Genomic DNA, 27,859 nt, shown 5'->3' on the forward strand with positions numbered 1-27,859 from the left:
ATGAAAACTCCCTCTTTCTGCCTGCAGCCAGTGGAGAGCCAGAGCCATGGGAGGAGAAAGCGTCAGCTCCCCAGAAGCACCATCCTGCTGGGCTTCTCAGGTACCAAGCTGGAGCGCCCCCTCTGCACAGAGATGTTGGTCACCCGCATCCTCAAGCTCACAGGCAACAGCCCCACCATCTCTCTCTCCCTGCTGGAGCCCAGAGTCCAGATCCCCACGTACCTCCTCCTGGACAAGCTCTCTGGGCTGGACATCTGTGTCACCTGCACCATCGTGCCACACATGCTAGCCCACCTATGGGGGACAAGAAGACAATAACCTTCTGGGGCTACATCATGCAGTCCTACCTCTTCCATTGGACAAGCTTCAAGAAAGTGCCCTGCTGACAGTGATGGAGTTTGACCTGTACATGGCAATCTGCCAGCCCCTCCAGTACCCACTCATCCTGCTCCCGTGGGTGTGTGGGCAGCTGGGTGCTGCAGCCTGGTCCAGCGGCCTGGCCAACTCTGTGCTCCAAGCCACACTCAGCCTCCAGCTTCCCTTCTGTGGGCACCACAACCTGGACCACTTCTTCTGTGAGGTGCCGACCCTGATCAAGCTGGCCTGTGTGACACCAGGGCAAATGACCTGGCCCTGACCTTGGGAGCCGTCCATTTCGGCATAGTGGCTCCACTGCTTGTGCTCATCTTCTGCACCTGCATTGCTAGGGCCCAGGGCACCACAAGGCACTGGGCACCTACAGCACCCACCTGCTCGTCGTCCTCATACACTTTGGGCCAGGCATCCTCATATACCTACAGCCACCTGCCAACAGCACCCAGGCCAAGTTTATGTCCCTTTTCTACTGTGTGGTCCCCCACTGCCAAACCCCCTGCTCTACACCCTGAGAACAAGGATGTGAAGGCAGTCTGGAGGGGGCTGCATCCCAGGGCTGGCTTAAGTTCTAAGGAGGGCTGGTCTCTGCCTGTCTCCTGGAACAACGGCATGCACACACCACGGCACTGCCCAGGTGAGTCTCTGTGAACACAGACGAAGGGCTCCCTTCCCCCTCGTCAACCACCCAATTACGGGAGGACTCTTTAGACTCAAAAATCTCTAAGCACCATTGTGCCTGCCTTGGTGCTTCACCAGCGCAGCTGTCCAGAGCCAGAAGGACCAGCATCATCCACACTCCCATGGAGTGGAAAGTACCACCTTGGAACCCTTTCCCACAACCACTCCCCTTGCCCAGGTGCCTTCCAACAAAGTTTGCTGACACCTCAAACATGAACCATTTATGGTAAAAACTTTCAAAGTCCTTTCTTTGAAATATACATCCCACATCATCATAACACACAATGCTAGCCTCCACAGCCACCAAATGTATAACAGCACCACAGAGCTCCCTGCTCCCACCTACCAGTGATGATCCACCTTTCCCCATCCGTCGCTCCATCCCTCCCACTCTGCTCATCCTCTGATCACAAACCACCTTCCACTCACATCTCCTGTTCGGATTCCACATGAGTGAGATCTGTGGTACTTGTCTTTCTGTTCCTGGCTTATTTTACTTAACATATTAAAGATGCATGGCTTTCAAAAGTCCACATATTATTCAGTATTCATGACACATTTTTTAAAAATGAGCAGTACACATTATTCACTGCTATAGTTTTGATGTGAAGTATCCCTCCAAAAGCTCAAATGTGAAAAAATGCAAGAATATTCAGAGGTGAAATGATTATCTTATGGGAGGTGTAACTTCACTACTTGAATGGATTAACTAGTGGTACCTGTAGGCAGGAAACCTCTCCTGTCTCTCAGCATCTCATGAGCTTCCTTTCCTAACAGACTTCTTCATCCCACACTTTACCAAACCTTTGCTTCATTAATGCCCTCACCATCCATCTTTGGTCAGTTAGGGGACATGATCCTTTCAACCTCACCATGACAAAAGTCACTTTGTGTTCCTCAATGAATGTGTGAGGAATATCCAGCACTTCTTTATAATTCTTGCCTGCTTAGGATCATCACCTGCCTCTGCCTACTTTGTCTGTTTTACTGGCAATTTTAAGATCAGAGCCAGCCAGCCCCTTGCACATGGATTAATATGAATCCTGCATGCCCACAACCCCAGTGGCACAGAGCCCTGGTGGGGCACAGATCTGACTGAAAGGCCGCTGCTCATAGTGCCCTGCAAGTGTGCTGCACACATGGCCTGTGCAGGGGAGCAGTGGGGACCCCTCTTTTGTTAGACACCCACTTTTGATCCCTTCTAACAAGCTCGAAGCAAGGAGTTTCCTTCTGCCTCTTTAGTCTCCACCATAATGTCCATTGAGAGTAGATCTTGTCCCCCACTAGACACAGCCTCTGCTTCTAGCAGCACCCTCCTCTTGCCACAGGCCAAAGCAGGAGGGTGTCTTTGTGCACAGTTGGTTTGGTATTAGGAACAGAAAATTCTAGAGCAAGGCTTCCAACAGTCCTCTGTGAAATGCAGGCTTTCAGGGGTGGGTTTGGGGCTGTAAGGTGAGGTGGGAGGTACATATGTGCACCAGCTCAGCGCTGACCCGGGGGATTGTGTGCAGTGATGGGGCACTCGAGACCAAGGGTGTGGACTGCAAGGCTGCACTTTCCCGTGTCACGGGCAGGTATCTGTGTAGACTGTGTAGATGACCTGATCTCTGATAGACACATGGCACATACACATGTCAAACTGAGGGTCACTGCAGGCCACCTTGGCATCAGATGGTTCCTGGGGGACATCTCGCAGCAGCCCTGTCCTCACACTTACTTCCCAAGGCTTCCCCAGATGCTCAACGAGCTCTCCCTTCACCATATTTAGGCCACACTTCATGCACCTTCACCCCTAGTGGGGACAGCTCTGCTGCTGTCACCATGTAGGTCCCTGGGCTCCCAGGCAGAAACGTCTCAGCACAGCAGCAGGTGGAGGCTGAAGCCCACCTTCCACAGCAAAGCTGAATGAGGCCCTGCAGCCTCCACAGACACTCCTCACAGAGCCCTCGGGCATCTCAGAATGAGTAGGACAGGACTGAAGCTGTCCAGCCTTGACCCTGAACATTGGGAAAATGTCATCTGGAAGAAAGAGGGACATGCACACATCTCCTGGCCATTGTGCCCCCTAGTGTCTAGAATGTCCCCCAAAGCCAGACGGGAAGACAAGAGGCTAAAGAGGCAACAGCAGGCAAGGATCCTCTCCAGACAGATCCAGAACACTGTACCCCAACAGGGCAACACCAAGGCCATCACCAGAGATGGGACTCCAGGGGCCCGGGGTGCAGCACAGGGCCAGAAGACTATGGGGTGCCTAGTGTCACTGAAACTGCAAAAAGCATGCAGGCCAAGAGTCCTCACCCAAAATGATGAGCATGTGAGGACACACTTGCCAATGAGCTGGATTTGGTCACCCCAGAAGGTATATGTACTTCAAAACATGAGCTGTACACAATAAATTCACATGATTTTATCAGTCTGTTGAAACACCTGAAGACACTCCTGCTCACATCCAGCAGGACCTGCCATCCACACGAGAAGAGTAGAAGCACACAGGACAGGTAGAGGAGAGCTGTGCTCCCTCAGGGCAGGGCCATCAGGGCTCCCAAAAAGAGCAGAGCTCCGAGTGCGGTGAGCAGTCGTCCCTACAGTGCACACTGACAGGAACCCCCAAGGATACCCTCCGCCTCACTCCCCGCAGACCCTCCACACAGCCAGCTTGGGAAGAGCCCAGGCGTCCTCCACGGGTGAGCAGATGTGGACCTGGCGGTAAGGCCCACACAAGGACACACAGGGGACCATCGGCCCTCAAGAGGGACGCCATTCTGCTGTTCGAACAGCCTGGGTGGCTTGTAGGGCCTGTGCTGAGCAATCAGCCAGACAGGAAGAAAAGCACTGAGGGATCTCACTCATGGGACCTGAAGAAAAGGAGAGCCAGGCAGCAGCCACCAGGCCAGGCCCTGAGGAAGTGAGGAGGGACAGGGGAAAGGGCACGGGTGCAGGTGCCCAGGAGGAGCCACACCAGGACCAGGGCTCTGCACAGGGCTATGCGCAGGGCGGGTGGCAGTGACTGCAGCGCTCTTATCACGGGACAGCGGGTGGCTGAGACAATAGACATGCAGCTTGTTCTGCAGTGGAAACCATTGTACCACATACACAAAATACGGCATCGAGTTGTGACTCAAATACACATAATAAAATTTATCCTAAAATGGAATAAGCCTTCCTAAAGCCCTTCCCTTCACTGTTTGAGCTAGAATGTTTTAATTTCATGCCCTATTGAACTTGAACCTTTTCTCCCCTTGTAACCAATGAAACGGGTAGCTGGGACTGCGTACAGTGATCAGAAGAGAAATCTTCACATGTACCTGTGGCAGTCTCTGTTCTAAGAGCTTGGCCAACACCCTTGTGTCTCATCCTTGTAACAGATTCTGGAGGGCGGTCCTAGTACTTCTCATATCTGCAGATGACACAGTGAGACACAGAGAAGGGAGGTAACCTGCCCAAAGACACAAAGAGAGTGGTTAACTCTGCTTTGGCCACTGGGGTCTCAGGCTCCACAGGGCCAACGCTGCTGGCTGCACTCTGACTTCGCAGTCTCCCTCCAAACCCTGAAGAGTCAAAACCCACTGCTCTCCACTGGCTACTCTTCCAAGACCCCAGGCCAACACAGGGCCTCGACTGGCAGCCAGCCCTTGACACCAATCAACAGACCTCAGGGACAGCCTCCTGCCAGGGGAGAAGCTGCACCAATGGCTGTCTGGGGACAAGGAAACCAGCCTCCCTCAGGGGTGGAGATGGCAAGATAAACCTGACTGAGGCACGCTCACGCAGCAGGGACCTGCACTTTGCCCCTGGATGCCACATCCTCAGGAGTAACCTGGGAGCAAGGCTGGGCCACCTTGAGCCCACACCCGCCTGCTGCCTAGGAGATTGCAGAAGGCCCCACCCCTTCCAGCAAGCCTGCTGATGGGGAGCAGGTGCTGCTGAGGCTGAATCCCCTCTCCACTTGGACCGAGGGCCAGGTCAGGTGAGAGCAAGGTCCAGGACCTCCTCAGGGCATGGGCTGGATTGTCCTGAATGTGCAGGGCATTTCCAGTGATGGTTGCCTTGCGGGCCCCCACACTGAGACCCCTTGGGCTGCAACAGAGCCTGCATCCTCGACCTCGTCCTCTACAGATGCCAGGGAACCACGGGGTACATGGCTGGCCCTCAGCTCAGACACTGCCCTGCACAATGCACTACAGGCTGGCAGGGTGACAGCATGGACACTGGTCTCTGCTGGATGCCACTAGGTCCCGGGCCAGAGGGCAGGAAGACAGTGAAGGATGGTCATGTACCAGGCAGCTGATTCAACTCTGTGGACACCACTTGGACCCGAGGAGGCCACCAAAGCACATGGGGACCTGAGCCCTCCCCACAGCTTCATCCTGCTCTAGCAGTGCCCTCACAAGTAAGGTGGACAGAGCAAGGAAGCCAGGGCGTCTCCAGAGAACCAGCTATAGGTTGGATCTCACGGCAAACCCAAGCAGCCCAGGGGCACAGTGAGGGAGCTGGGCTGGTCCCTGACTCAGGGAGGGCAGCAGGAGCCTCCTGTGATATCCCCATCCCACAGGACCAGGGCTTACCACAGCAGGGCTGACGGGTCTGCACAGAGCACTGCACTACAGTAGTGGGGACTGGCACACCACTGCAAGCCACCTGACACCTATGGGGGAGGGCGACAGGAGCCACAAACTAACAGGGAACTGGCTGGAGCTGGGAGCCAGGTTGGAAGTGGGATGACCCAGTCCACGGTGTCAGGAAGGCAAGTGGAGACACGGAAATGAGAGCTGGAGACACGGGTCTGGGAGGACTCTCCCGAGCAGCAGTAAGTCAGGCTGGGAGATGGCTGTTAGAGCAGCAAGAGAGGCTGTACCTCAGCGGGATCTGTGTTTGTTCAGAGAGAAGACAGAGAAGGCCAATGGGGTCAGAGGCTCCTCCTGCAGAGCTCCAAGTCAAAAAAGACGGATAGCCAGGCATTCCATGCAGGGCACAAGGGCCAGGGCTGGACAGTGTCAAGCTGTGAGGTTGAGAAACTGTGGGGGTTGTGTGCACATGTGCCCAAATAGGGAACACGTGAGTGCAGGCACCCAGGCGCTGTGTCTGTGCACCCAGGTGTGGTATGGATGCATGTGCCCATCCAGCTTGTGTCTCTGTGTGCACCCAGGAGAGACGTGAGTGTGTGTGTATGTTTGTGTGTGTGCGCACATGCCTAGGTAGGATATGCATGTGTCTGTGAGCTCAGATAAGGTGTGTGTGTATGTTTGTGTGTGTGTGTGCCTAGGTAGGATGTCTCTGTGTGTGTACACACACGTGCCCAGATAGGGTGTGTGTTTGTATATATGTGTATATGTGTGTGTGTGTGCACCCAGGTCAGGGTATCTCTTTTTGTGTGCACACATGTGCCCAGGGAGGGTGTGTGTGTGTGTGCACACCCAGGTAGGGGTGTCTCTGTGTGTGTGTGCACATGTGTGCCCAGGTAGAGTGTGTGTGTGAGCATGCATGCATGCCCAGGAAGGGGTGTGTCTGTGTGTGTGCACACACCTGCCCAGGTATAGTGTGTGTTTGTGTGTCCAGGAAGGGGTGTCTTTGTGTGTGTACACACGTGTGCCCAGGTAGGTTGTGTATGTGTGTGTGTGTGCACGCGTGCCCGGGTAGTGGTGTCTCTGTGTTTGTGCACACGTGTGCCCAGGTAGAGTATGTGTGTGTGTGTGCACCCCCAGGAGGGGGGGGGGGCCACGCTGAACCTCCTTTGTTAAAGTCATGCCAACCAAAAGCACAAGGTACATCATCTCAGCCATTTAGAATAGCTATGATCATAAAGGGAAGAAGTTCCTGCTGGGGAGGAATTAGAGAAGAACCACCTCCCACCCTATTGGTGGGGCATAAATTTGTGTGGCCACGGTGGGGAACAGCCAGGTCCCTCAAAGAACTGAAAGAGATCTACCTTGGTCTACCACGGCCCTGGGTGTGTGCCCAAAGGCAAAGGCTCTTATGCAGGGAGTATCCGCATGTCTGTCCTGTTCACTGTGCACAACTCCCAACAGCCAGGAGCCCAGGTGCCCATCAGCGAGGAATGAAGGAAAGAGGGTATCCTTCAGCCACAAAGAATGAAATCCTGTTCAACCATGTACAGCCAGAGCAGTGAGAAGTTGTGCTCCGTTTGTGTACAATGTGTCAAATGCATGCTACTGTCAGGAATAACTAATTAGAACAAATTTTAAAGACTTAAAAACAAGAAAAAAAACATCAAATTCTTGTTCATAGCAAAATGGGTGGAACTGGAGGGTGCTGTTAGGTGAAACCAGTCAGTCACAGAAGACTGGCAATGTCCTCTCCCTGAGGCTGAAGAGTGGGCCTGAACAGAACACCCATTACTAAGGATGGGAAGGAAGTGGAGAGTGTGGGAAAAGGGTGCTGGATGTCACCCCTGCCACTATGCATGGGCTTTCCCACTCAGGGCCTTTGGTGGCCAACTCCTATCCTCTCCCAAGCACTGTGCCTTCAAGTTCATGATGGGCTTCCTATTGCTCCATGCTGAGAGTGGAAAGAAGCCAAACCCTCTATGTAGGTCATTAGGGAGGATTAATTTTCAGTTAAGGAAAGGAAAGCTAGCATATGACATTTCCATGATGGGAGAGTGGTACCCTCATCATGTACAACTCATCAATGCTAATAAACACATGAAAAATCCCTTCCCCGGTTGGTGGCTCCCAACAGGCCAGGCCAGATGCTGAGAGAGGGGCTGCCCCTGGCCAGAGCTGCCCAATGAGGGAGGACCCAGTAGGCCTACACCCACCGGGAACATAGAGGCCCATTTGAGGCACAGCTTCTCTCTCTGAGCCAGAAATTGCAGTACTGGAGCAGGCTGAAAAGGAAATGTGGAGTGCAGGGGAAGCCATTCTGATTCGCTCCAACAGAGCTTCCAAGGATGGAAGGAAAGATGCACCTTGGAGCTCCAAGTGAGAAACAGAGAACAAGGCCTCTTGGAAGGAGATCAGTCCTGGGGAAGCACCTGCCCTGGACTGGCCAGGCACTGGCCCTGCAGTGGCCTGGTTCACAGGCACAGCAGACAGCAAACACAGCAGCCACAGCAGGAGGCCAGACCCAAGAGGGCAAAGCAGGGACTGGGCAAGGAGGGCAACACTGAGAAGGGGAAGCTCTACCTGTGGACAGAAGACCAGGGGAAAGGCAGAAATTCAGCCAGTCGAGACTTCTCAGGTTTTCTTTATTGTACCATTTTTACAAGAGACTTTACATAGAGAACTGAACCCAACAGAGAGGTCGTTTTCTTCCCCAGTGTCTTGATTTCTCCTGTGAGCATGCGAGGGATAGAACTGGGGGCTCATACAGACTAAGCCCTTGTGCTAACCCTGAGCTGTACCCCTTTACTCCCCCAAGTTTTTACCCTGTCCATGGTGACTTCAGAAAAGCCACTTTCCAATCATGGAAATGTCATACGCTAGCTTTCTTTTCCATAACTGAAAATTAATCCTCCCTAAATTACCTACATAGAGGGTTTGACTTCTTTCCACTCTCAGCATGGAGCAATAGCAAGCCCATCATGAACTTGAAGGCACAGTGCTTGGGACAGGATAGGAGTTGGGGACCAAAGGCCCTGAGTGGGAAAGCCCATGCATAGCACAGGGCAGCCCAGGTGCCCCCAAACAGCAAGGTCATTCAGAAGCCTCACTGCTTCCTTCCTGAGAGAGGACAGTAGCCTGGCAAAGAATTCACAGGTGGACTGTGAGCTTGAAGGCAGGCTGATCTTCCACTGAACACCTCCAGAGTTGGTCTTCACAGGTTCCTGTGCTCAACACTCTGTGCTTGGGGGCCTCTCAGGGGTCATAACAAACCTGGAGCTGAAGTGACATGTCTCGGCTGCTCCACTCCAAGTACCCATGCAGTCTGGCACTGCCAAAGCCAGAGAGCTGTGGGAGGGGAGAGTGCTGGGCCCCAGAGAGGCATAGGCACCTCCTATAGCCAGAGTTGAGCCCCCAGAGCCCCCAGCTGCTTATGAAGCCCATCTTGCTTTATCACCTTCCTCCTCTCTCCCACCACCACCTCCAAAGACAAAGTGATAAAGCCTGAGAGTGGACAATTCCCCTGAGTGTGTCTGCAAAGAAATGAAGCAGTCCAACTCAAATAAACCTGTCATGTGTGCGTCCACTCACCCCAGTCCTTTGGCCACCTGAAGCTCTACTCCCCATCTTAGCAGATGCAGACACTGAGGTTGGAAACATGCGGGGGCATGGGCAAGGTCACAGAGAAGGAGGGGAAGTGAAGACACAGGTGCAGTTGTCTGACTCCCCCAGTCCCAGTGTCTGCAGAGGTCAGAAAGGTCAGACAGGTGTACAAAGATGATTGGCTTCTGACAGGACTCATTCATTCCCACTCTCTTGACTCATTACAGGTGCCAGAAGATGCCTCACCATGAGAAGTGACAACCAGAGCCTCCTGTGGGATCCTCCGAAGTACTTCATCCTTCTGGGCATCTCTGACAGACCATGGCTAGAACTTCCTCTCTTCGTGGTCCTCCTGGTGTCCTACATTCTGACCATGCTGGGAAACATTTCCATCATCCTGGTGTCACGGCTGGATGCCCAGCTGCAGAGTCCCATGTACATCTTCCTCAGCCACCTGTCCTTCATAGACCTGTGCTTCACGACCACCACAGTCCCCCAGATGCTGGCCAACATGGGCAGCTCCAGAAAGACCATCAGCTACGGTGGCTGCACCATGCAGTATGCCATTTTCCACTGGCTGGGGTGCACCGAGTGCATCGTCCTGGCTGCCATGGCCCTGGACCGTTACGTGGCCATCTGTGAGCCCCTGCGGTATGCCATTATCATGCACCGCTCTCTCTGCCAGCAGCTTGTGGCTGTGGCCTGGCTCAGTGGCTTTGGCAACTCCCTCGTTCAAGTGGTCCTGACAGTCCAGCTGCCCTTCTGCGGGCGGCAGGTGCTGAACAACTTCTTCTGCGAGGTGCCAGCTATAATCAAGCTGTCCTGTGCGGCGGATACCGCAGTGAATGACACCACGCTGGCCGTTCTGGTGGCCTTCTTTGTGCTGGTCCCCCTGGCTGTTATTCTCCTCTCCTATGGCTTCATTGCCCGGGCTGTGCTCAGGATCCAGTCCTCCAAGGGACGGCACAAGGCCTTTGGGACCTGTTCCTCCCACCTGATGGTGGTCTCCCTCTTCTACCTGCCTGCCATCTACATGTATCTACAGCCCCCCTCCAGCTACTCCCAAGAGCAGGGCAAGTTCATCTCCCTCTTCTACTCCATAATCACACCCACCCTCAATCCCTTCATCTACACCCTGAGGAATAAGGACGTGAAGGGAGCTCTCAGGAGACTCCTGGCCAGGGCCTGGAAGCCCTGCAGAAGATAAAGATCCATGACATGGCCATCTCCATCACCTGGATACCAGGAGGAAGTAGTCACTTGGAGAGTGCCTTCCCGCAAGGGACTGAAAATGCACAGTGGGTAGGTACTGTGAGATCCACTGCCTCAACATCCCCACCGCAAGACGACACACCTCCCTGTGATTAAGTCACTCACAAGTGGGTAACTCCAAGAAACCAGGTGCCTTTGAGAAAGGTTTCGGTGAGCTGGTGTGAAATGAATATTTGTTGGATGATTTAATTTCGAATTTCCCGATCCTTGCCCCTTTTCCTCTTTCTCCATTTCTATTTCTCTTCGGTTTGTCCCCTTTTGAGCTTCCTTCCTTTCCCATTACTCCTAAGCATATATAATATAGTGTGAAACTATCTTATTTGCTTATAATAAATGCAGGGTCTTCATAGATTTGAACATGAATTTCACATAGATTTTTCAAAATATTATAAGAATGAAGAGGAGTGCTTTCTTCCTGTGAACATAGATAATTTTATTCCATAACTCAAATTTCCTTCTTTACAAAGTTTTCCCACCATTAACTGGAAACTAGTGACACCAAATCCACCAGGGACATGTAAGACTCCACATCACGATCCATGGACAAAGAAAATACGCCATACCTTACAAAAGGATGTATTCCAGCTGAGAATGCAAATTCTACATACCAATGACGGTTAGAACAATAAAACTTTAAGCAAAATTTCAAAGTAAGCTACCCAAATTGAACCAAGAGGACATAGAAAACCTAAACCAACCAATAGCAATGCGATTGAATCAGTAATAAAAATCCTTGCAACAAAGAGAAGCCCAGGATTGCCAGTTGAATTCTACCAGATCCTTAAAAAAGAACTCATGCCAATGCTCTTCAAATTATTCTACGATATAAAGAAGGGGTGTTATGGTTAGGATGTATTGTGTCCCCCCAAAACCTCCTCTCTTAGGGCAAGAAGGTTTCCAGGGGAAATGATTAGATTATGAGAGTCGCAACCTACTCAGTGGGTAAAACCATTGAAAGGGCTGATCCTTTGGAAGGATTGGAAGGGGGTGTTTGCTGGGGGTGTGGCCATGGGGTGATGTGCTGCTGGGGTGGTGGTCGTGGCCTTGGGTGGTGCGTTGCTGGGTCTCCCTGGGTCTTCCCGGGTCTCCTGGCTCTTTCTCTCTCTGCTTGCTGGTCGCCCTGGATGAGCAGCTTCCCTGCACCACACTCTTCCCGATGATGCTCCCTCACCTCAGAGCAAGGGGCCACAGACCTTGACTGGCCTTCTGAGACCCTAAGCCCACACAAGCTCCTCCGTCTCCAGGCTGGTCTTGCGGGGTGTTTGGGTCACAACAGGGAGGAGCTGATTGGCACGGGGGGGGGGGGGGGGGGACACCCAGACTGAGCCTAACCAAAACGTGAAGAGAACATGTCAAGGAGAAAAGTCCACAAACCTTGATCAACACAGATGAAAAACTCCTGAACGAAATGTAGTATTTTCCTGAAATGTGACCTGAGGAAGCGAAGGATCACGCACCTGCACAGGAATGGACTCTAGCCAAGGCAGCGCCCACTCCCCGCCACCCCCCCCGCCGCCCCCCCCCGCCGCCCCCCCCGCCGCCCCGCCCCCGCCGCCCCGCCCCCGCCGCCCCCCCCGCCGCCCCCCCCCCCGCCCCCCCCGCCGCCCCCCCCCCCGCCACCCCCCCCGCCACCCCCCCCCCGCCACCCCCCCCCGCCACCCCCCCCCCCGCCACCCCCCCCCCGCCACCCCCGCGTGCCCACGAGCGCGCATGCGCACCCACGGCCCTGCAGTGTGGCTCCTGCAGACCTTTCTGCGCATACACGGAACTCAGCGCCTGGTTCCTGTAGTCTTCTGCAGGGCCCTGGAATATGTGTGGGGTGCTTAATACCCTGACCTAAGGGACAGCCTGTGCCTAGAAGATGATAGTAGTAGGCAGAGAAACAAGCAGCCACCACTGTCAGTGAACGGAGGCCAGAGCGCTTTCTCTACGTGAGCAATGTGCAACCGAAATTTAAAGTTGAAAACCACCATTTACACAGGCTTAAGTTTTAAATGTGGTAAAATGTGTGCAAAAGTGTATTTCGGAAGCTTATGAAACCATGTGGAAATAAATCAAAATCTTAACTAAAAAGAGAGCTATTCTTTTTTAAAAAAATAAGTTCAAGGTAGAAGTATAGCTAGCTTTCCTAGAAGGCCTGGGGTCCAGGCAAGCAGCCCAGTGCACTATGCTCACCACCTGGCTAGGCCCTCCTAACCCTGTAGGAGGGCTACACTGTCAAGATGTGCCAGCAGCTAGCAAGAGCAGGCAGAAATGGGATGTCTGCCTGATCCCTCCTGCGGAGAAGGGAGACTCCAGGACAGAATTCCAAGTTGACAGTTTCTTTCTTCATGTTATAGGTTCATTGACAATTTGGGTTTTTTCCTCCTGTCTTGTTTTTGTCAAATGTTAAATAGCCAAACCCAGAAAATAACAATGAAAACTTAAAACTTAAGAAAGAAGGAAAAATCGTGATAAGCTTTCTGACACTAAAGGCAAAAATAAAATATAAGTCCATAAAACTGTAGGATTTGATGTTAAAATAGGAGGAAAAGATGATAACTATTACAGGTATCAGGACCACAAAGAATTTTTTCCAATGGACTGCCACAGAGTCACTGGATAATAAACAGATAATTAAAAAAACTACTTTTGGAGCATCCATACTGGCACAGAGGAGCATTTTAGTAAATGCACAGGTGCAAGTCACAATTCCACAGGAGGCAGCCCCTGACACAGCACTCTGAGGAGGTGACCTTGTTCTGGGAAAATTCTGAGAGTACTAAGAACTGCACTTCTCAAAACAGATGTGCTAATTTAAAAAGTACTCTAAGCCTGGCACAGTGGCTCATGCCTATAATACCAGCAGCTGGAGAGGCTGAAGCAGGAACATTTTGAGTTCAAAATCACCCTCAGCTACTTAATGAGGTCCTGAGACACTTAGTGAAGTCTGTCTCAAGATAAAACATAGAGGGTTGCTGGGGGAGTAGCTCCATGGTTAAGTACCTCTGGGTTCAATATCTGGTACAAAAAAAAAAAAAGGAAGGAAGGAAGGAAAGGAAGAAAGGAAGGGAGGGAAGGAGGGAGGAAGGAAGGAAAGAAGGAAGAAAGAAGGAACTTGTCTCAAACTCTAGAAGGTAGAGACTAATTTTCCACCCAATGAACCAGCACTGGTTGTGGTGAGCCGTTCCTGCGGACTGTGGTCGCCATTACATGATGGCGCTGGCTCCGTTGTGGTCTGTGAAGGACAACTCCATATCAAAGAGAGTTGGCGTGTTCCCAGCTCCTTATCAGAGAAAGTTGGCGTGTCATTTTCTAGCACCCTGTGAGAAGGGTACACGTGGCAGCTTTGCATTGGGGTTCGAGGTGCTTTATTAAGGCTGGGAGGGGCATCCAATTATTATTCCGGGTAGTAGAAGAATCATTAGAAGAATATCAAGGGCCTGAATAAACTGCTGAAAGAAGATTCCTGAGTCGCGTCTTCCTTGCGGGCAAGGGGGTCGTGACAAGTGGTGCCGAAACCCGGGAGAAAAGAAACAAAGAAACACCCAGGAACCAGAACTTTCAGCAGTCAGGGAGGCGCGCCGGTAAGTCCCAGGTAAGGTGGGACCCGCTGTTAAAAAGCGGAGGCTCCTCTATACATAAAGAGGGAGCATTAAAAGGTACCTGCTCCTCTGTAAAAAGAGAGGGCGTTACATCTCATAGCAATTGCACTCTGTATTTTCGTTTTTGTTTTCTGTGTATGTTCGTTTTGTTTTGTGTACTTTCACTTTCGATTTCTGTGTTTTCTTGTGTTGCGTTATGGGTGCTGTGACTTCAAGTCCACTCCTTCTAGCCCTCGATGGCCTTTTACGTTCCAAGGGACTGGAGGTGAAACGCAGTACCTTAGAGAAATTTTTACAGAGGGTAGATACAGCTGCACCGTGGTTTGCATTTTCAGGCAGCCTCACTAAACCCAGCTGGGATAAATTAGGCAAAGACCTTGACTTTGCTCGTGAGCAGGGCATGCTAGAGGGCGGGGTGATACCCCTCTGGAAGATGGTCCGTAGTTGTCTTACGGATGGCCGATGCCAAGAAGCGCTTGTTAAAGGGCAGGAGGTTTTAGAACAATTGCATGAGGAAAAATCAGAAACAACAGAGAGCGAAGTGTCTCAGGAAGAGGGGAGTGTGTGGGGCGTGGAGAACGGGAGGAGACTGTATCCAGATCTCAGTGTGCTGCGCACGCCCCCATGCGAAAGTGGGTCAGAGGTAGAAGATAATGAAGAGGAGGAGCTGGAGACGCTGTCTCGGCAGCTAGGGAGTTTAGGTACAGGGAACAGAGATAAGCAAGGGCTCAAGAACGGACAGCCTCCCGATCCGCCTCCGTATGGCGGGGGTGTTTCAGGCTGCCGCTGCTTTCCTCTGTTCCTCAGGGCTGGCATATCATTGCTATTGACATTAAAAACTCTTTCTTTTCTATTCCTTTGCATCCTAAAGACTCACAGCGTTTTGCCTTCACCCTTCCCTCGTGTAATCACAAGGAACCAGATCAAAGGTTTGAGTGGGTTGTTTTACCACAGGGAATGTCTAACAGTCCTACGATTTGCCAGATGTATGTAGGGAAGGCACTCGCACCTCTCAGACAACAATATCCTTCCATCAAGATTATTCATTATATGGATGATGTATTATTGGCAGCCAAATTAGAGCAGTCAGTTAATGAGGCCTATAAAGACTTGGTGAAGTTGTTAGCTCAGTATGGATTACATATTGCACCTGAGAAGGTTCAAACAGGGGATTCTATTCGGTATTTGGGAGCGACGATTGGAAATGACATGTTAAAACCACAAAAAGTTACTATAAGAACTCAAGATCTCCAAACTTTAAATGATTTTCAAAAACTGTTGGGAGATATTAATTGGATAAGAGGTTATTTGCATATTCCTAATATCGTGCTCCAGCCTTTGTATGCTATTCTTAAGGGTGATCCAGATCTTACTTCCCCTCGTACCCTCACTAAGGAGGCCAGAGCGGCCCTTATAAAAGTAGAAGAAGCTATACAACATGCCACTCTATGCAGGCTCCAGAGTGATAAACCTTTCCAGTTATGTGTGCTTGCCACTATGCGGCAGCCTACTGGAGTACTGTGGCAAGATGGGCCTTTACTATGGATCCACCCACATGTATCCCCAGGAAAATCTTTAGAATACTATCCTGATGCTGTTGCAGCGTTAGCACTTAGGGGGATTCAACAGAGCATTCAATTTTTTGGACAAGCACCTTCTTCTCTTATCATACCCTATTCTAAAGTTCAACTTAATGTTTTGTGTGCTACTCTAGACAACTGGGCTATTCTATGTTGCTCGTTTCAAGGGCATATTGATAATCATTACCCTTCTCATCCATTACTCCATTTTGTTAAAGAGCATCCTATCATTTTCCCTAAAGTAACTTCACCCACTCCAATTCCGGGGGCTATTAACATTTTTACTGATGGCTCTAAGTCTGGAATGGGAGCTTATGTGATTAATGACTCTCCCCCTGTCCAGCATCAATTTGCTCCTGGAAATCCACAATGGGTAGAACTGCAAATTGTCATTGAAGTTTTTAAACAGTGTTCTTTTCCTTTCAATCTCATTTCGGACTCCATCTATGTGGTGCAGGCGCTCAAAATTCTGGAGGCTGTAGGAGCTATTAGTGACACCCATGCTGTGTCTGCTTACTTTAATCAGCTTCAACAGCTTATCCGTAGCCGTACTGCCCCTTTCTATCCAATGCACATTCGGGCTCACACCTCTCTTCCTGGCCCGTTATCACAGGGTAATGCCTGTGCTGACTCGGCAACTAGGAGCCAGTTGGTATGCTTGGCCTCCTCCTTAGAAGAAGCTAAATTGTTTCACCACAACTTTCATGTCAATGCTATGACGCTGCGTAGACGTTTTTCCATCTCCAGAGCAGATGCTCGTCAGATAGTATTACAATGTCCCCATTGTGTCACATTTCTTCATCCTCCTACTTATGGTGTAAACCCACGAGGATTGAAGCCATTGGTCGTCTGGCAAATGGACGTAACTCACGTGCCTGACTTTGGCAACCTCAAATATGTACATGTTTCTATTGACACATACTCTGGAATTATTCATGCTTCTGCTTTATCAGGAGAAAAGGCACGTAATGTTATTACTCATTGCTTAGAGGCATGGGCAGCATGGGGTGCACCTGCATCCCTTAAGACTGATAATGGACCTGCTTATACTGGCAGACAGTTTACATCTTTTTGTTCTACTATGGGAGTACAACTTGCTCATGGGTTGCCTTACAATCCTCAAGGGCAAGGCATTGTTGAACGTGCCCACCGCACCTTAAAAGAAACCTTAGAAAAACAAAAAGGGGGAATAGGAGTTGACCACACTCCTAAAGAACGCCTGTCCTTAGCTCTTTTTACCATTAATTTTTTGAATTTGGATATTCATGGCCGCTCTGCGGCCGATAGACATGTGTCCCCTCAGCCCTCTGTGACTGGCTATGTTAAGTGGAAGGATGTTCTTACGGGCCAATGGAACGGCCCTGACCCCGTGCTGACATGGGCACGAGGATCTGTATGTGTTTTTCCCCAGGATCGCACGGAGCCGCTGTGGATCCCTGAACGCCTGACAAGAAGAGTCTCGAGATCTACTAACCAGCAGCAGGAGGTGCCACAACAGCCCCATGATGAGGAGCTTCATTCTGATGAGTGCTCTGGCTCTGATGCTGGTGCCAACGGTACAGATGGCACCAATGCAGTGGTGGGCAGTGGCACGGGCATGGCCAATGCCAATGCCAGTTCATAGTAATTCTAGTGTCCTCCCCACTCTTTTTTCTACCTCATGTGAGATGTCTGCTCCTTGTACCTCTCCTAGAGGGGACATAGAAAATATTTTTAATCAGTCTCAAGTTAATCTCACAGGAGTTTTTTGTTTCAGTCTTGGGAACACTAATTGTATTAGCCTTAAGACCAAAAATTTGACTAACTGGGAGGACCCATTGCGGTCCAGTCGAGTCTCAGGGAGTATTCTCAGTGCTGTATTGAGCCAAGTAGTTTCAGGGAAGCAATCAGGCTCAGGGACCCCCGCAACTAGCTCTGTTTTAAACATAACTACTTTAGCTATTATCTCCGAGGTATTAATCCCAATGCCTCCTTCTTCTAATAGTACTTGCTATGCCACTCATTTCAAGGCCTCTCCCTACTGTACCCCTAATTTTGGTTTTCCCCCGACATTTACGCCTTGTCAGGATCATTCTTGGGAGAAACATCAAGTTGCTAAAGGTTTCTCCTTTTCCCCCCCTCTGAAGAGATATGTTTATAACTTTAACAACAATGCCAACTCCTCTACAGGAACAGGTTGGTCCTGGTTTCAATGGCTCATTTCCAATGAGAAGGGGGCTTCAGCCGATATTTCCGCATTGGCTCAATTACTAGGAGCCAAAAGTTGGCTGGCTAATGTTTCTGGCACTACTAAGGAGAGTGAACGAGGTAATAGGCTTACATCTGTTTCGTTCAACTCTCTGTTACATTATGCCACATTGCCTCCTGCAATGGTCTGTATCCAATCCCCGTTCCTGTTCCTTTTAGCTAATCACACCTCGTCGGGGATGCTGGATTGTTCTCATACTACCTGTTTCTTATCTGAGTGTTGGAATGGTTCTTGGTCTGTAGCAGTAATTATGAAAATTCCAACTTTTGTCCCAATCCCAGTCACTGCGGATCCAGATAAATTTCCTATTGTAGAGCTAGATTTTGGAATCACAGCAGCTATAGTGACAGCCGTGGCGGCATCTGCTGCTGCAGCAGTTACGGCCGGAGTAGCCATGGCCAGTCAAGTACAAACTGCTGCCACTATTAATCAAGTTGTTCAACAAACGTCCACTATACTTGAATCACAAAATGCGATTAATCAACATATTTTGTCGGGGATTTTAGCTACCAACCAAAGAATAGATTTTCTTCAAGCTCAGGTAGAAGAATTGGCTGACCTAGTACTTTTAGGCTGCATTGACCAACGTGCACATTTATGTATAACCTCTGTCAGATTTAATGATTCCAGGAATGCTTCCCACATCATTGGTGGATATCTGGCCGGAAATTGGTCCATGGAAGCGGAAGACATGATCCAGTCTCAACTAACCCAGATAGCTGTCTTGAATAGTACCCGTGTCGATCCCGTGACTCTGGGTCAATTCACCAATTGGATATCTTCTGCTTTTTCCTTTTTTAAAGAGTGGGTGGGAGTAGGCATTTTTGGTGCACTGTGTTGTTTTGGTATGTTCCTCTGTTTGTGGTTTCTCTGTCGCCTTAAGGCTCGTAGTGCTCAAGATAAGGCTATGATCATACAAGCTCTTGCTGCTTTAGAAACTGGCAACTCGCCACAGGTCTGGCTTGCGCATTTTAAGCACTAAACTTTTGACATGGTCATTGCACCCCAAGTTATTATAACATTGCACTGGGATTGACATGTCTTTCCTCGTTATTCTCTTAGTGTCAGAAAGCCCTTGCACTCTGCCGGTCTTGCTACCATTACACGCAGATGGGTTTCTACACTAGTGCCTTTGACATGGTCGTTGCACCCCAAGTTATTATAACATTGCACTGGGTACGACATGTCCTTCTTTTGTCTTTCTCTTAGTGCTGGAAAGCCCTTGCACTCTGCGGGTCTTGTTGCCATTGCACGCAGAAGGGTTTCCACACTGGTCTTTATCTATCACTTTAAAGTCCGTGCCTTTCTTTCAGGGTGCTGCCAACTTGTTTGTAGTTGTACTTCTGCATGGCCACAGTTCAACCTCAGCTATTCCCTCTTACTCACCATCGTCACGATACAGGATGCGAGGCAAGGCACTGCACTTGAGTGATCCATTGAGAAGAGGGACCTCAAGGGGAGCATGTCCTATTGCATGCGGGTTTGACGTGTCTCCGCCCCGCCCCATGAAAAAAGGCGTCGGCTGATATGGTGTCAGGTCTGGGGAAGGCGCCCCCTGGGGCTGGCCCATACTATGCAGCCACTTTTGCACAGTGGGATAGGACCTCTACTCTCGCCTGTATTGTCTTAGTGAAACAAAAAGGGGGAGCTGTGGTGAGCCGTTCCTGCGGACTGTGGTCGCCATTACATGATGGCGCTGGCTCCGTTGTGGTCTGTGAAGGACAACTCCATATCAAAGAGAGTTGGCGTGTTCCCAGCTCCTTATCAGAGAAAGTTGGCGTGTCATTTTCTAGCACCCTGTGAGAAGGGTACACGTGGCAGCTTTGCATTGGGGTTCGAGGTGCTTTATTAAGGCTGGGAGGGGCATCCAATTATTATTCCGGGTAGTAGAAGAATCATTAGAAGAATATCAAGGGCCTGAATAAACTGCTGAAAGAAGATTCCTGAGTCGCGTCTTCCTTGCGGGCAAGGGGGTCGTGACAACTGGTCTTCATGACATGCTTGGCTGATAGAATTCAATGGAAGCCGAAATCCACCTTCCAGACCAGGTTGTAGGAAGCTGATAGTTTCTAGGTAGTTATGCTGTCTTTAGGGCCTGAGTCATCAGAAACTCAGTAGTTCTAAGGCTGCCAGATAGGGAGGCGCCCAAGGTGAATCTGTGGGGTCACCGTAAATGTCCTCGGACACCTGATGGATTGAGAAGTGTGCACCCAGGAGAATACTATCCAGACTTTGGAAGGGAGTCCATGCTGCCATCGTCAAGGATGAATCCCCAGCAGGTGAAGTGAGTGGATCAGACAGGTGATGTCCCCTACAGAACCTACAGCAGCCCAGCCCTGGCTCACCCCTTCCTCCTTCTACCACAGGAGGAAAGAGCAAAGAGCAGGCCACACCGATGGTGGGCAGCCTGCTGGCCCTGTATCATGGGCCTCCCGGAGTCCAAAGCCATGGGAAATAAACTTCTGATCTTTACTACATAAGTAAATAACTGGAAATCAAACTTACACAAGCAGAAAATAGAGACTGTGGGCCTGGAGAGATGTTGGTCAGAGGCTACACGACTTCAGATAGGCTCTCAAGAGCCCTGTGGTACAGGTAGTGACTCCAGAAAACAACACTGTGTTGTTACCCAAGGGCTCTGATGCCAACCCAACTAAATATGTCAGGTGAGCTTGATTTAGCCATTCCACCATGTATACATATTTTAAAAACTCACCATGTGTGCCATAGATATGTTCAATTTTTATTTGGCAACTTTAGCTTAATTTGAAATTTTAAAATGTGGTAGTCATCAGGAAAGCCCACTTCACTTAAGGTAACCAAAGACGGCTTCTCAGATGGGGGTCATTGGCATGAATTGAAAAGATGAGGAAGGTCCAGGCTTGTGAGGAAGAGGGAAGAGAACTTGACAATTGTGAAGAACAAGGTCCAAAGCCAAAGAAAGGCCTTGTGTCCACAGCAGCCAGAGACAGAAGAAACCACAACCACAGGCCACAGGACAGAGCAAGCCAGGTCTCAGAGGTGGCAGCCATCCAGGAAGAGCTCCCAGGGGCAGTGCTGATCCTGGGGAGCATAAGGTCCGGCTGCTCCCTGAGGAGGCCTTGCCATAGGTCTGGCTGTGGGAGACCTACTCTGTGGGACGCTGAGTTCAGCACCTCTGAATACCCCAGAAGGGGACAGCTGCACTGTGGTGATTCTGTTTAATGGTGACTTCTCTTTTTTTGTGTATCCTACATCACGAGTTGTACTTTCCTGAGGGAAGTCCATGCTAAGTCACATAGTGGCCCTGAGTACCTCCCATCCTACCTCCTCCCTCCCTCCTCTGGGATCTCCCTTCGCTGCTCTACCCTCCCTGCTCTTGTGACCACCATACCCAGTCTTCCTAGACTCCCTCCTCCAGCCTTCTTCCCTCCTCCTCTAGCCTGCAGGATCCCCCTTCACCTTTCCTTCCTCCTCCTCTCTCCCTCCTCTGGTGTCCAACATCCCTCCCACCCTCCTCTGATGTCCTATGCCAGAAAGCCCAGGGCCCAGGGCCCCTGCTCTCACTCCCTCCTGTCATGTGCCAGCCAAGCCCAGGGCCCAGGGCCCCTGCACTACACTCCCTTCTGTCCTGTTCCAGCCAAGCCCGGGCTCAGGTCCCATGCTCTCACTCCCTCCTGTCCTGTGCCAGCCAAGACCAGAGCTCAGGACCCCTGCTCTGTACTCCCTCCTGTCCTGTGCCAGCCAAGCCCAGGGCTCAGGTCCCCTGCTCTGCACTCCCCCCTGTTCTGTGACAGCCAAGCTCAGGGCTCAGGTCCCCTGCTCTGCACTGTCTCCTGGGAACTGGGGAGGCTGAGGCTGGAGGATTACAAGTATTAGGACAGCCTCAACAACTAGGCAGACCCATTCACAAAACTCAATGTAAAACAAAACAAAACAGTGTAAAAAGAACTGGAGTGTAACTGAGTGGGGAAACACTTGCCCAGCATATGGCAGGCTATAGCTTTCATTCCAGGCACCAAAAATAATAGAAAGACAAAAGTATATGAATAGGGCAGAAGCTATACTGGACTTGAATTATTGCTCTTAAAACCTGACTCAAAGGTCCAAGAGATTCCAAAACGAAGTTAAATGGAAAGCCTACAGCAAGCTGGTGCTGCCTCCATGTTTGGGCCCTGCCTTTCTCTCTGGCTGTTCCTCAAGTCTCGGCTTCAGCCCAGATGTCACCTGCTCCATGAGTCTTGCCCTGCACACACTAACTGTGGTCCCCAGTGCCCCTCTGTGCTGTCAAGAGGTCCAAGTCTCCCAGCACAATGGGAAACTGCCTTCTATACCTATGGTGCCCTCAATAGCTGCAAGGCCCTTCCAATCAGAATGCAAGCTCAGTGGAGTGAAGACCCCATCTGCAGCCCCCAGCACAACACTATCGCCAGCTTGCACCCTCCCAGAGGGTGGGAGACAGACCAAAGATGGTCCTATGTCCTCAAGGGACCTGAGCCCTGGTCTTGGCTGGCACAGAACAGACCAGAGGAGAGACAGGGTTGATGGACAATGGAAGGTGATACAGAGATCAGAGCTCAAGGATAGACACAGGGTGCATGGATGGGTAGATGGATGGATCACAGATGACAGATGATAGACAGGTCACGGATGACCCATACAAGATGATGGATCTGGATAGATGGATGACAGATGATGTAGACACAGGAGCTGGAGGGTAGCTACAGGATGGATGGAGGGTTAGATAGGCAGACAACACATGATTGACAGGGGAGGGGGACACATGATAGATGACGGAGCTGGATAAAGAGATGACAGATGACATACATATCAGATAGGTGACAGATGACACAAGATGGGCAGAGATAGAGACACAGCTGGCTGAGTGGAAGAATGACTAGCACTCGTCATGGGGACAGAGGCTTGGGTGGAATTCTGTAAAGCACATTGACTGGCTGCTCCTCACTCACACTTATATGGATAGTATGTAGCATAACTTTCCATGTGGGGATCTGGAGGGGTTGGCCAGACCCTGTGTGGGGACACCCATAAGGTTGGCTGGTCTATGTGTGGGGACACCAGGAGGGACTCACTGTTGCCTGTGTGGTGACACCTGCAGGGATCTCTGCCATCTCTACATAGCTGAACCTGACCCAGCCCCATGCTGAGTGGTGGGGCAGAAAGGCGTCTCATGAGTCAAACCCATGTCACCTTTCAGGAAATGGGGCAAGTGGGGAGATCCAGGAATGTGCCTCCATGTGCACTGAGGCCCAGTGGTGACATTGTGACAGTGCTCTCCGTGCTGGGCTTGCATTGGTTCAACAGGAACCCTCATGGCTCATGGCGAGTACAGCCCTCACAGTCGACAAGGCGTTCACAGACCAAGGCAGGCGTTGTCTGCATTCCCAGGGACTCTGAAGGGTGACAGCCACACTGGGAGCCCAGGAGTGAGTGTGGTGGCCAGTGTGAGGGAAGCACAGCTCCAGCTAAGGCCTGGTGCAGCCTGCTTCACCAGAGGCCCAGCTGCCCCAGAAAATGTGGCTGGCCTACAGGCCAGGGCTGCCCCAGAGGTCACGGCTACACTGAAGGTGTGGCTTCACCAGAAACCGTGGCTCCTCCAGAGTCCATGGCTATCCCAGAGACTGAGGCAGCTCCAGAGTCCATGGCTGCCCTGGAGTCTGTGGCTTCACCAGAGTCCATGACTGCTCTAGAGGCCGTGGCTTCACCAGAGGCCATTATTGCCTGCAGACTAGAATGCCCATGGTACGGGGCAGAGCTAGAAACTATGTCAACTAAATAAAACACACACATAAAACCCACAGTAAACCTGAAATGATAGAATAAACAGTGCCCTGAAACTTAATGACCAGCCAGCTGGGCAGAAACTTGTCTCAAAACCTAGCAAAGGCATCAAATACACATTCTCCAAAGAAGAGGTGCAATGGCCAAACTGTGAGGGAGCAGAGGCACACGTCACCACCAGGAAAAGACAGGGGACCCAGGTAAGGTTCAGCTCCACACCTGGCAGGCAGCCAATCCATCCTGGGTCCAGCTTGTGGAGGATGTGCAGACCCAGTACCCGCGTCCTCTGCGGTGGAAATGCAGTGACACGGGAGCTTGCCAGACAGCCTCTTCCCCAGATTCCTCAGGTCCCCTGACTCCCAGTTCAACATTGTCCTTGTTGACTGCACCCCAAAGGCTGAAGCAGGTCAGAGAGCACCCCACACCACACACTGAGCAGCTCTGTTCACAGCAGCAAAAAGTGTCGGTGACCTCTGGGTCAGCAGCAGGGTAACACACCAGCAAGTTTGTACGTGTACTATGTGGCCTGAAGAGGTAGGACCTCGCAACCTGCACTGCAGTGTGCACTTCAGGGCATTCTGTAAGGAAAATGAGCTAATCGTGAAACTAAAAATATGGCATGATCACTGCAGGGTAGCTGGTCACCAGCCCTCCTCCTGAGCCAGGGCCCTCCCTGACTGCTAGGGAATGACACAGCAGGCACTGTCCCCCCGAGAGCGTTTCCTGGAAGAGATGTGCATGCCAAGTGCTGAATCCCCTTCCCCTCTGGTCAGCAGCAAGGCTTTGGAATAGATTGAGAGAGAAACTTAGTCATAGAGAAAAGAGTAGGAATAAAAAGAATAAGTGCACAGGTGAGGCCACGGGGCTCAGCATCGACCTCCACATGAAGTCTGCCTTAGATGCAGCAGGTCGCCCTCCTGCAGTGTCACCAGCAAAGGCAGAGATTGACAGAGCAGACCCACACAGGGAGGGCTTCTCCTAAAACTAACGGGACCACCCACCACCATGGTGAAGGCCTCAGAGTGTTGCCATGGAGACACTGAAATAAAAACTCCCTGCTCATCTCACCTCTCTCTGTCTGCAGCCAGAGGAGAGCCAGAGCCACGGGAGGAGAAAGTGTCAGCTCCCCAGAAGCACCATCCTGCTGGGCTTCTCAGATACCAAGCTGGAGTGCCCCCTCTGCACAGAGATGTTGGTCACCCGCATCCTCCAGCTCACAGGCAACGGCCTCACCATCGCTCTCTCCCTGCTGGAGACCAGACTCCAGATCCCCACGTACCTCCTTCTGGGAAAGCTCTCTGTGCTGGACCTCTGTGTCACCTGCACCATTGTGCCACAGATGCTGGCCAACCTCTGGGGGTCAAGAAGACGATTACCTCTGGGGGCTGCATTACGCAGTCCTACCTCTTCCACTGGACAAGCTGCAAGAATGTGCCCTGCTGACAGTGATGGCCTTTGACCTCTAAATGGCAATCTGCCAGCCTCTCCAGTACCCACTCATCATGTGCCCGTGGGTGTGTGGGCAGCTGGGTGCTGCAGCCTGGTCCAGCGGCCTGGCCAACTCTGTGCTCCAAGCCACACTCAGCCTCCAGCTTCCCTTCTGTGGGCACCACAACCTGGACCACTTCTTCTGTGAGGTGCCGACCCTGATCAAGCTGGCCTGTGTGACACCAGGGCAAACGACCTGGCCCTGACCTTGGGAGCCGTCCCTTTCGGCATAGTGGCTCCACTGCTTGTGCTCATCTTCTGCACCTGCATTGCTAGGGCCCAGGGCACCACAAGGGCACCTACAGCGCCCTCCTGCTCGTCGATCTAATGCACTTTGGGCCAGGCATCCTCATATACCTCCAGCCACCTGCCAACAGCACCCAGGCCAAGTTCATGTCCCTCTTCTACTGTGTGGTCCCCCACTGCCCAACCCCCTGCTGTACACCCTGAGAACAAGGATGTGAAGGCAGTCTGGAGGGGCCTGCATCCCAGGGCTGGCTCAGGTCCTAATGAGCGGAGGTCTCTCCTTGTCTCCTGGAACAACGGCATGCACACACCATGGCACTGCCCAGGTGAGTCTCTTTGAACACAGAGGAAGGGCTCCCTTCCCCCTCGTCAACCACCCAGTTACGGGAGGACTCTTTAGACTCAAAAATCTCTAAGCACCATTGCGCCCACCTTGGCGCTGCCCAGCGCAGCTGTCCAGAGCCAGAAGGACCAGCATCGTCCACACCCCCATGGAGTGGAAAGTACCACCTTGGAACCCTTTCCCACAACCACTCCCCTTGCCCAGGTGCCTTCCAACAAAGTTTGCTGACACCTCAAACATGAACCATTTATGGTGAAAACTTTCAAAGTCCTTTCTTTGAAATATACATCCCACATCCCCCACATCCTCATAACACACGATGCTAGCCTCCACAGGCACCAACTGTATCACAGCACCGCAGAGCTGCCTGCTCCTGCCTACCTGTGATGACTCACCTTTCCCCATCCATCCCCCACTCCCTCCCACTCTGCTCATCCTGTCATCACAAACCACAGTCCACTCACATCTCCTGTAAGATTAACCTGTTCAGATTCCACACAAGTGAGATCTGTGGTACTTGTCTTTCTATTCCTGGCTTATTTTACTTATTAAAGATGCATGGCTTTCAAAAGTCCATATATTATTCAGTATTCATGACATATTTTTTAAAAATGAGCAGTAGACATGATTCACTGCTATAGTTTTGATGTGAGGTATGCCTCCAAAAGCTCAACTGTGAAAAAATGCAAGAATATTCAGAGGTGAAATGATTATCTTATGGGAGGTGTAACCTCAATAGTAGGTTCATCTACTTGAATGGATTAACTGGTGGTACCTGTAGGCAGGTTACCTCTCCTGTCTCTCAGCATCTCATGAGCTTCCTTTCCTAACAGACTTCTTCATCCCACACTTTATCAAACCTTTGCTTCATTAATGCCCTCACCATCCATCTTTGGTCACTTAGGGTGACCTTACCATGACAAAAGTCACTTTGTGTTCCTCTATGAATGTTTTAGGAATATCTAGTACCTCTTTATACTTCTTGCTTGCGTAGGATCATCACCTGCCTCTGCCTACTTTGTCTGTTTTACTGGCAATTTTAAAGATCAGAGCCAGCAAGCCCCTTGCACGTGGATTAATATGAATCCTGCATGCCCACAACCACTGTGGCACAGAGCCCTGATGGGGCACAGATCTGACTGAAATGCCGCTGTTCATGGTGCCCTGCAGGTGGGCTGCAGATACGGCCTGTGCAGGGGGCCGGTGGAGACGCCAATTTTGGTAGACACCCACTCTTTGATCCTTCCTAACAACCTCGAAGCAAGGAGTTTCCTTCTGCCTCTTTAGTCTCCACCATAATGTCCTTTGAGAGTAGATCTTGTCCCTCACTAGACACAGCCTCTGCTTCTGGCAGCACCCTCCTCTTGCCACAGGCCAAAGTAGGAGGGTGTCTTTGTGCACAGTTGGTTTAGTATTAGGAACAGAAAATTCTAGAGCAAGGCTTCCAACAGTTCTCTGTGAAATGCTGGCTTTCAGGGGTGGGTTTGGAGCTGCAGGGTGAGGTGGGAGATACAGATGTGCACCAGCTCAGCGCTGACCCGGGGGATTGTGTGCAGTGATGGGGCACTGGAGACCAAGGGTGTGGATTTCAAGGCTGCGATTTCCCGTGTCTCGGGCAGGTATCTGTGTAGACTGTGTAGATGACCTGATCTCTGATGGACACATGGCACATACACATGTCAAACTGAGGATCACTGAAGGCCTCCTTGGCATCAGATGGTTTCTGGGGGACATCTCACAGCAGACCCGTCCTCATACTTACTTCCCAGGGCTTCCCCAGATGCTCAATGAACTCTCCCTTCACCATATTTAGGCCACACTTCATGCACCTTAACCCCTAGTGGGGACTGCTCTGCTTCTGTCCCAGTGCAGGTTCCTGGCCTCCCAGGGAGGCACGTCTCAGCACAGCAGCAGGTGGAGACTGAGACCCGCCTTCCACAGCAAGTGAGTAAGGCCCTGCAGTCTCCACAGAAACTCCTCTCGCAGCCTTCGGGCATCTCAGAATGAGTAGGACAGGACTGAAGCTGTCCAGTCTTGACCCTGAATGCTGGGAAAATGTCATATGAAAGAAAAAAGGGACAGGGGCACAACTCCTGGCC

The 27,859-nt window shown here is 51.2% G+C and overlaps 1 protein-coding gene, 1 long non-coding RNA gene and 2 pseudogenes across 2 annotated transcripts; all 4 read left to right on the plus strand.

The window, feature by feature from the left end:
- LOC144367335 (olfactory receptor 2B11-like) lies at positions 1-1,378 on the plus strand (annotated as a pseudogene).
- An 8,087-nt stretch (positions 1,379-9,465) lies between these two features.
- On the plus strand, positions 9,466-10,425 carry LOC101965613 (olfactory receptor 2B11). The gene has a single exon (XM_005341297.3). It carries the CDS (start codon positions 9,466-9,468, stop codon positions 10,423-10,425), a length of 960 nt encoding a protein of 319 aa, XP_005341354.2.
- Positions 10,426-13,653: 3,228 nt separating this feature from the next.
- LOC144378652 (uncharacterized) lies at positions 13,654-19,842 on the plus strand. Its single transcript, XR_013440568.1, has 2 exons — positions 13,654-14,067; positions 17,066-19,842. It is a non-coding gene; the product is annotated as an uncharacterized LOC144378652 (long non-coding RNA).
- A 3,372-nt stretch (positions 19,843-23,214) lies between these two features.
- Positions 23,215-27,767, plus strand: LOC144367338 (olfactory receptor 2C1-like; annotated as a pseudogene).
- Positions 27,768-27,859: the final 92 nt, after the last annotated feature.

Source organism: Ictidomys tridecemlineatus, chromosome 1 (assembly GCF_052094955.1).
Source record: "Ictidomys tridecemlineatus isolate mIctTri1 chromosome 1, mIctTri1.hap1, whole genome shotgun sequence".
NCBI classification, from domain to species: Eukaryota; Metazoa; Chordata; class Mammalia; order Rodentia; family Sciuridae; genus Ictidomys; species Ictidomys tridecemlineatus.

Bases quoted from the DNA above. Each gene is read 5' to 3' on its own strand.
- LOC101965613 (XM_005341297.3), top strand. From the start codon at position 9,466: ATGAGAAGTGACAACCAGAGCCTCCTGTGGGATCCTCCGAAGTACTTC.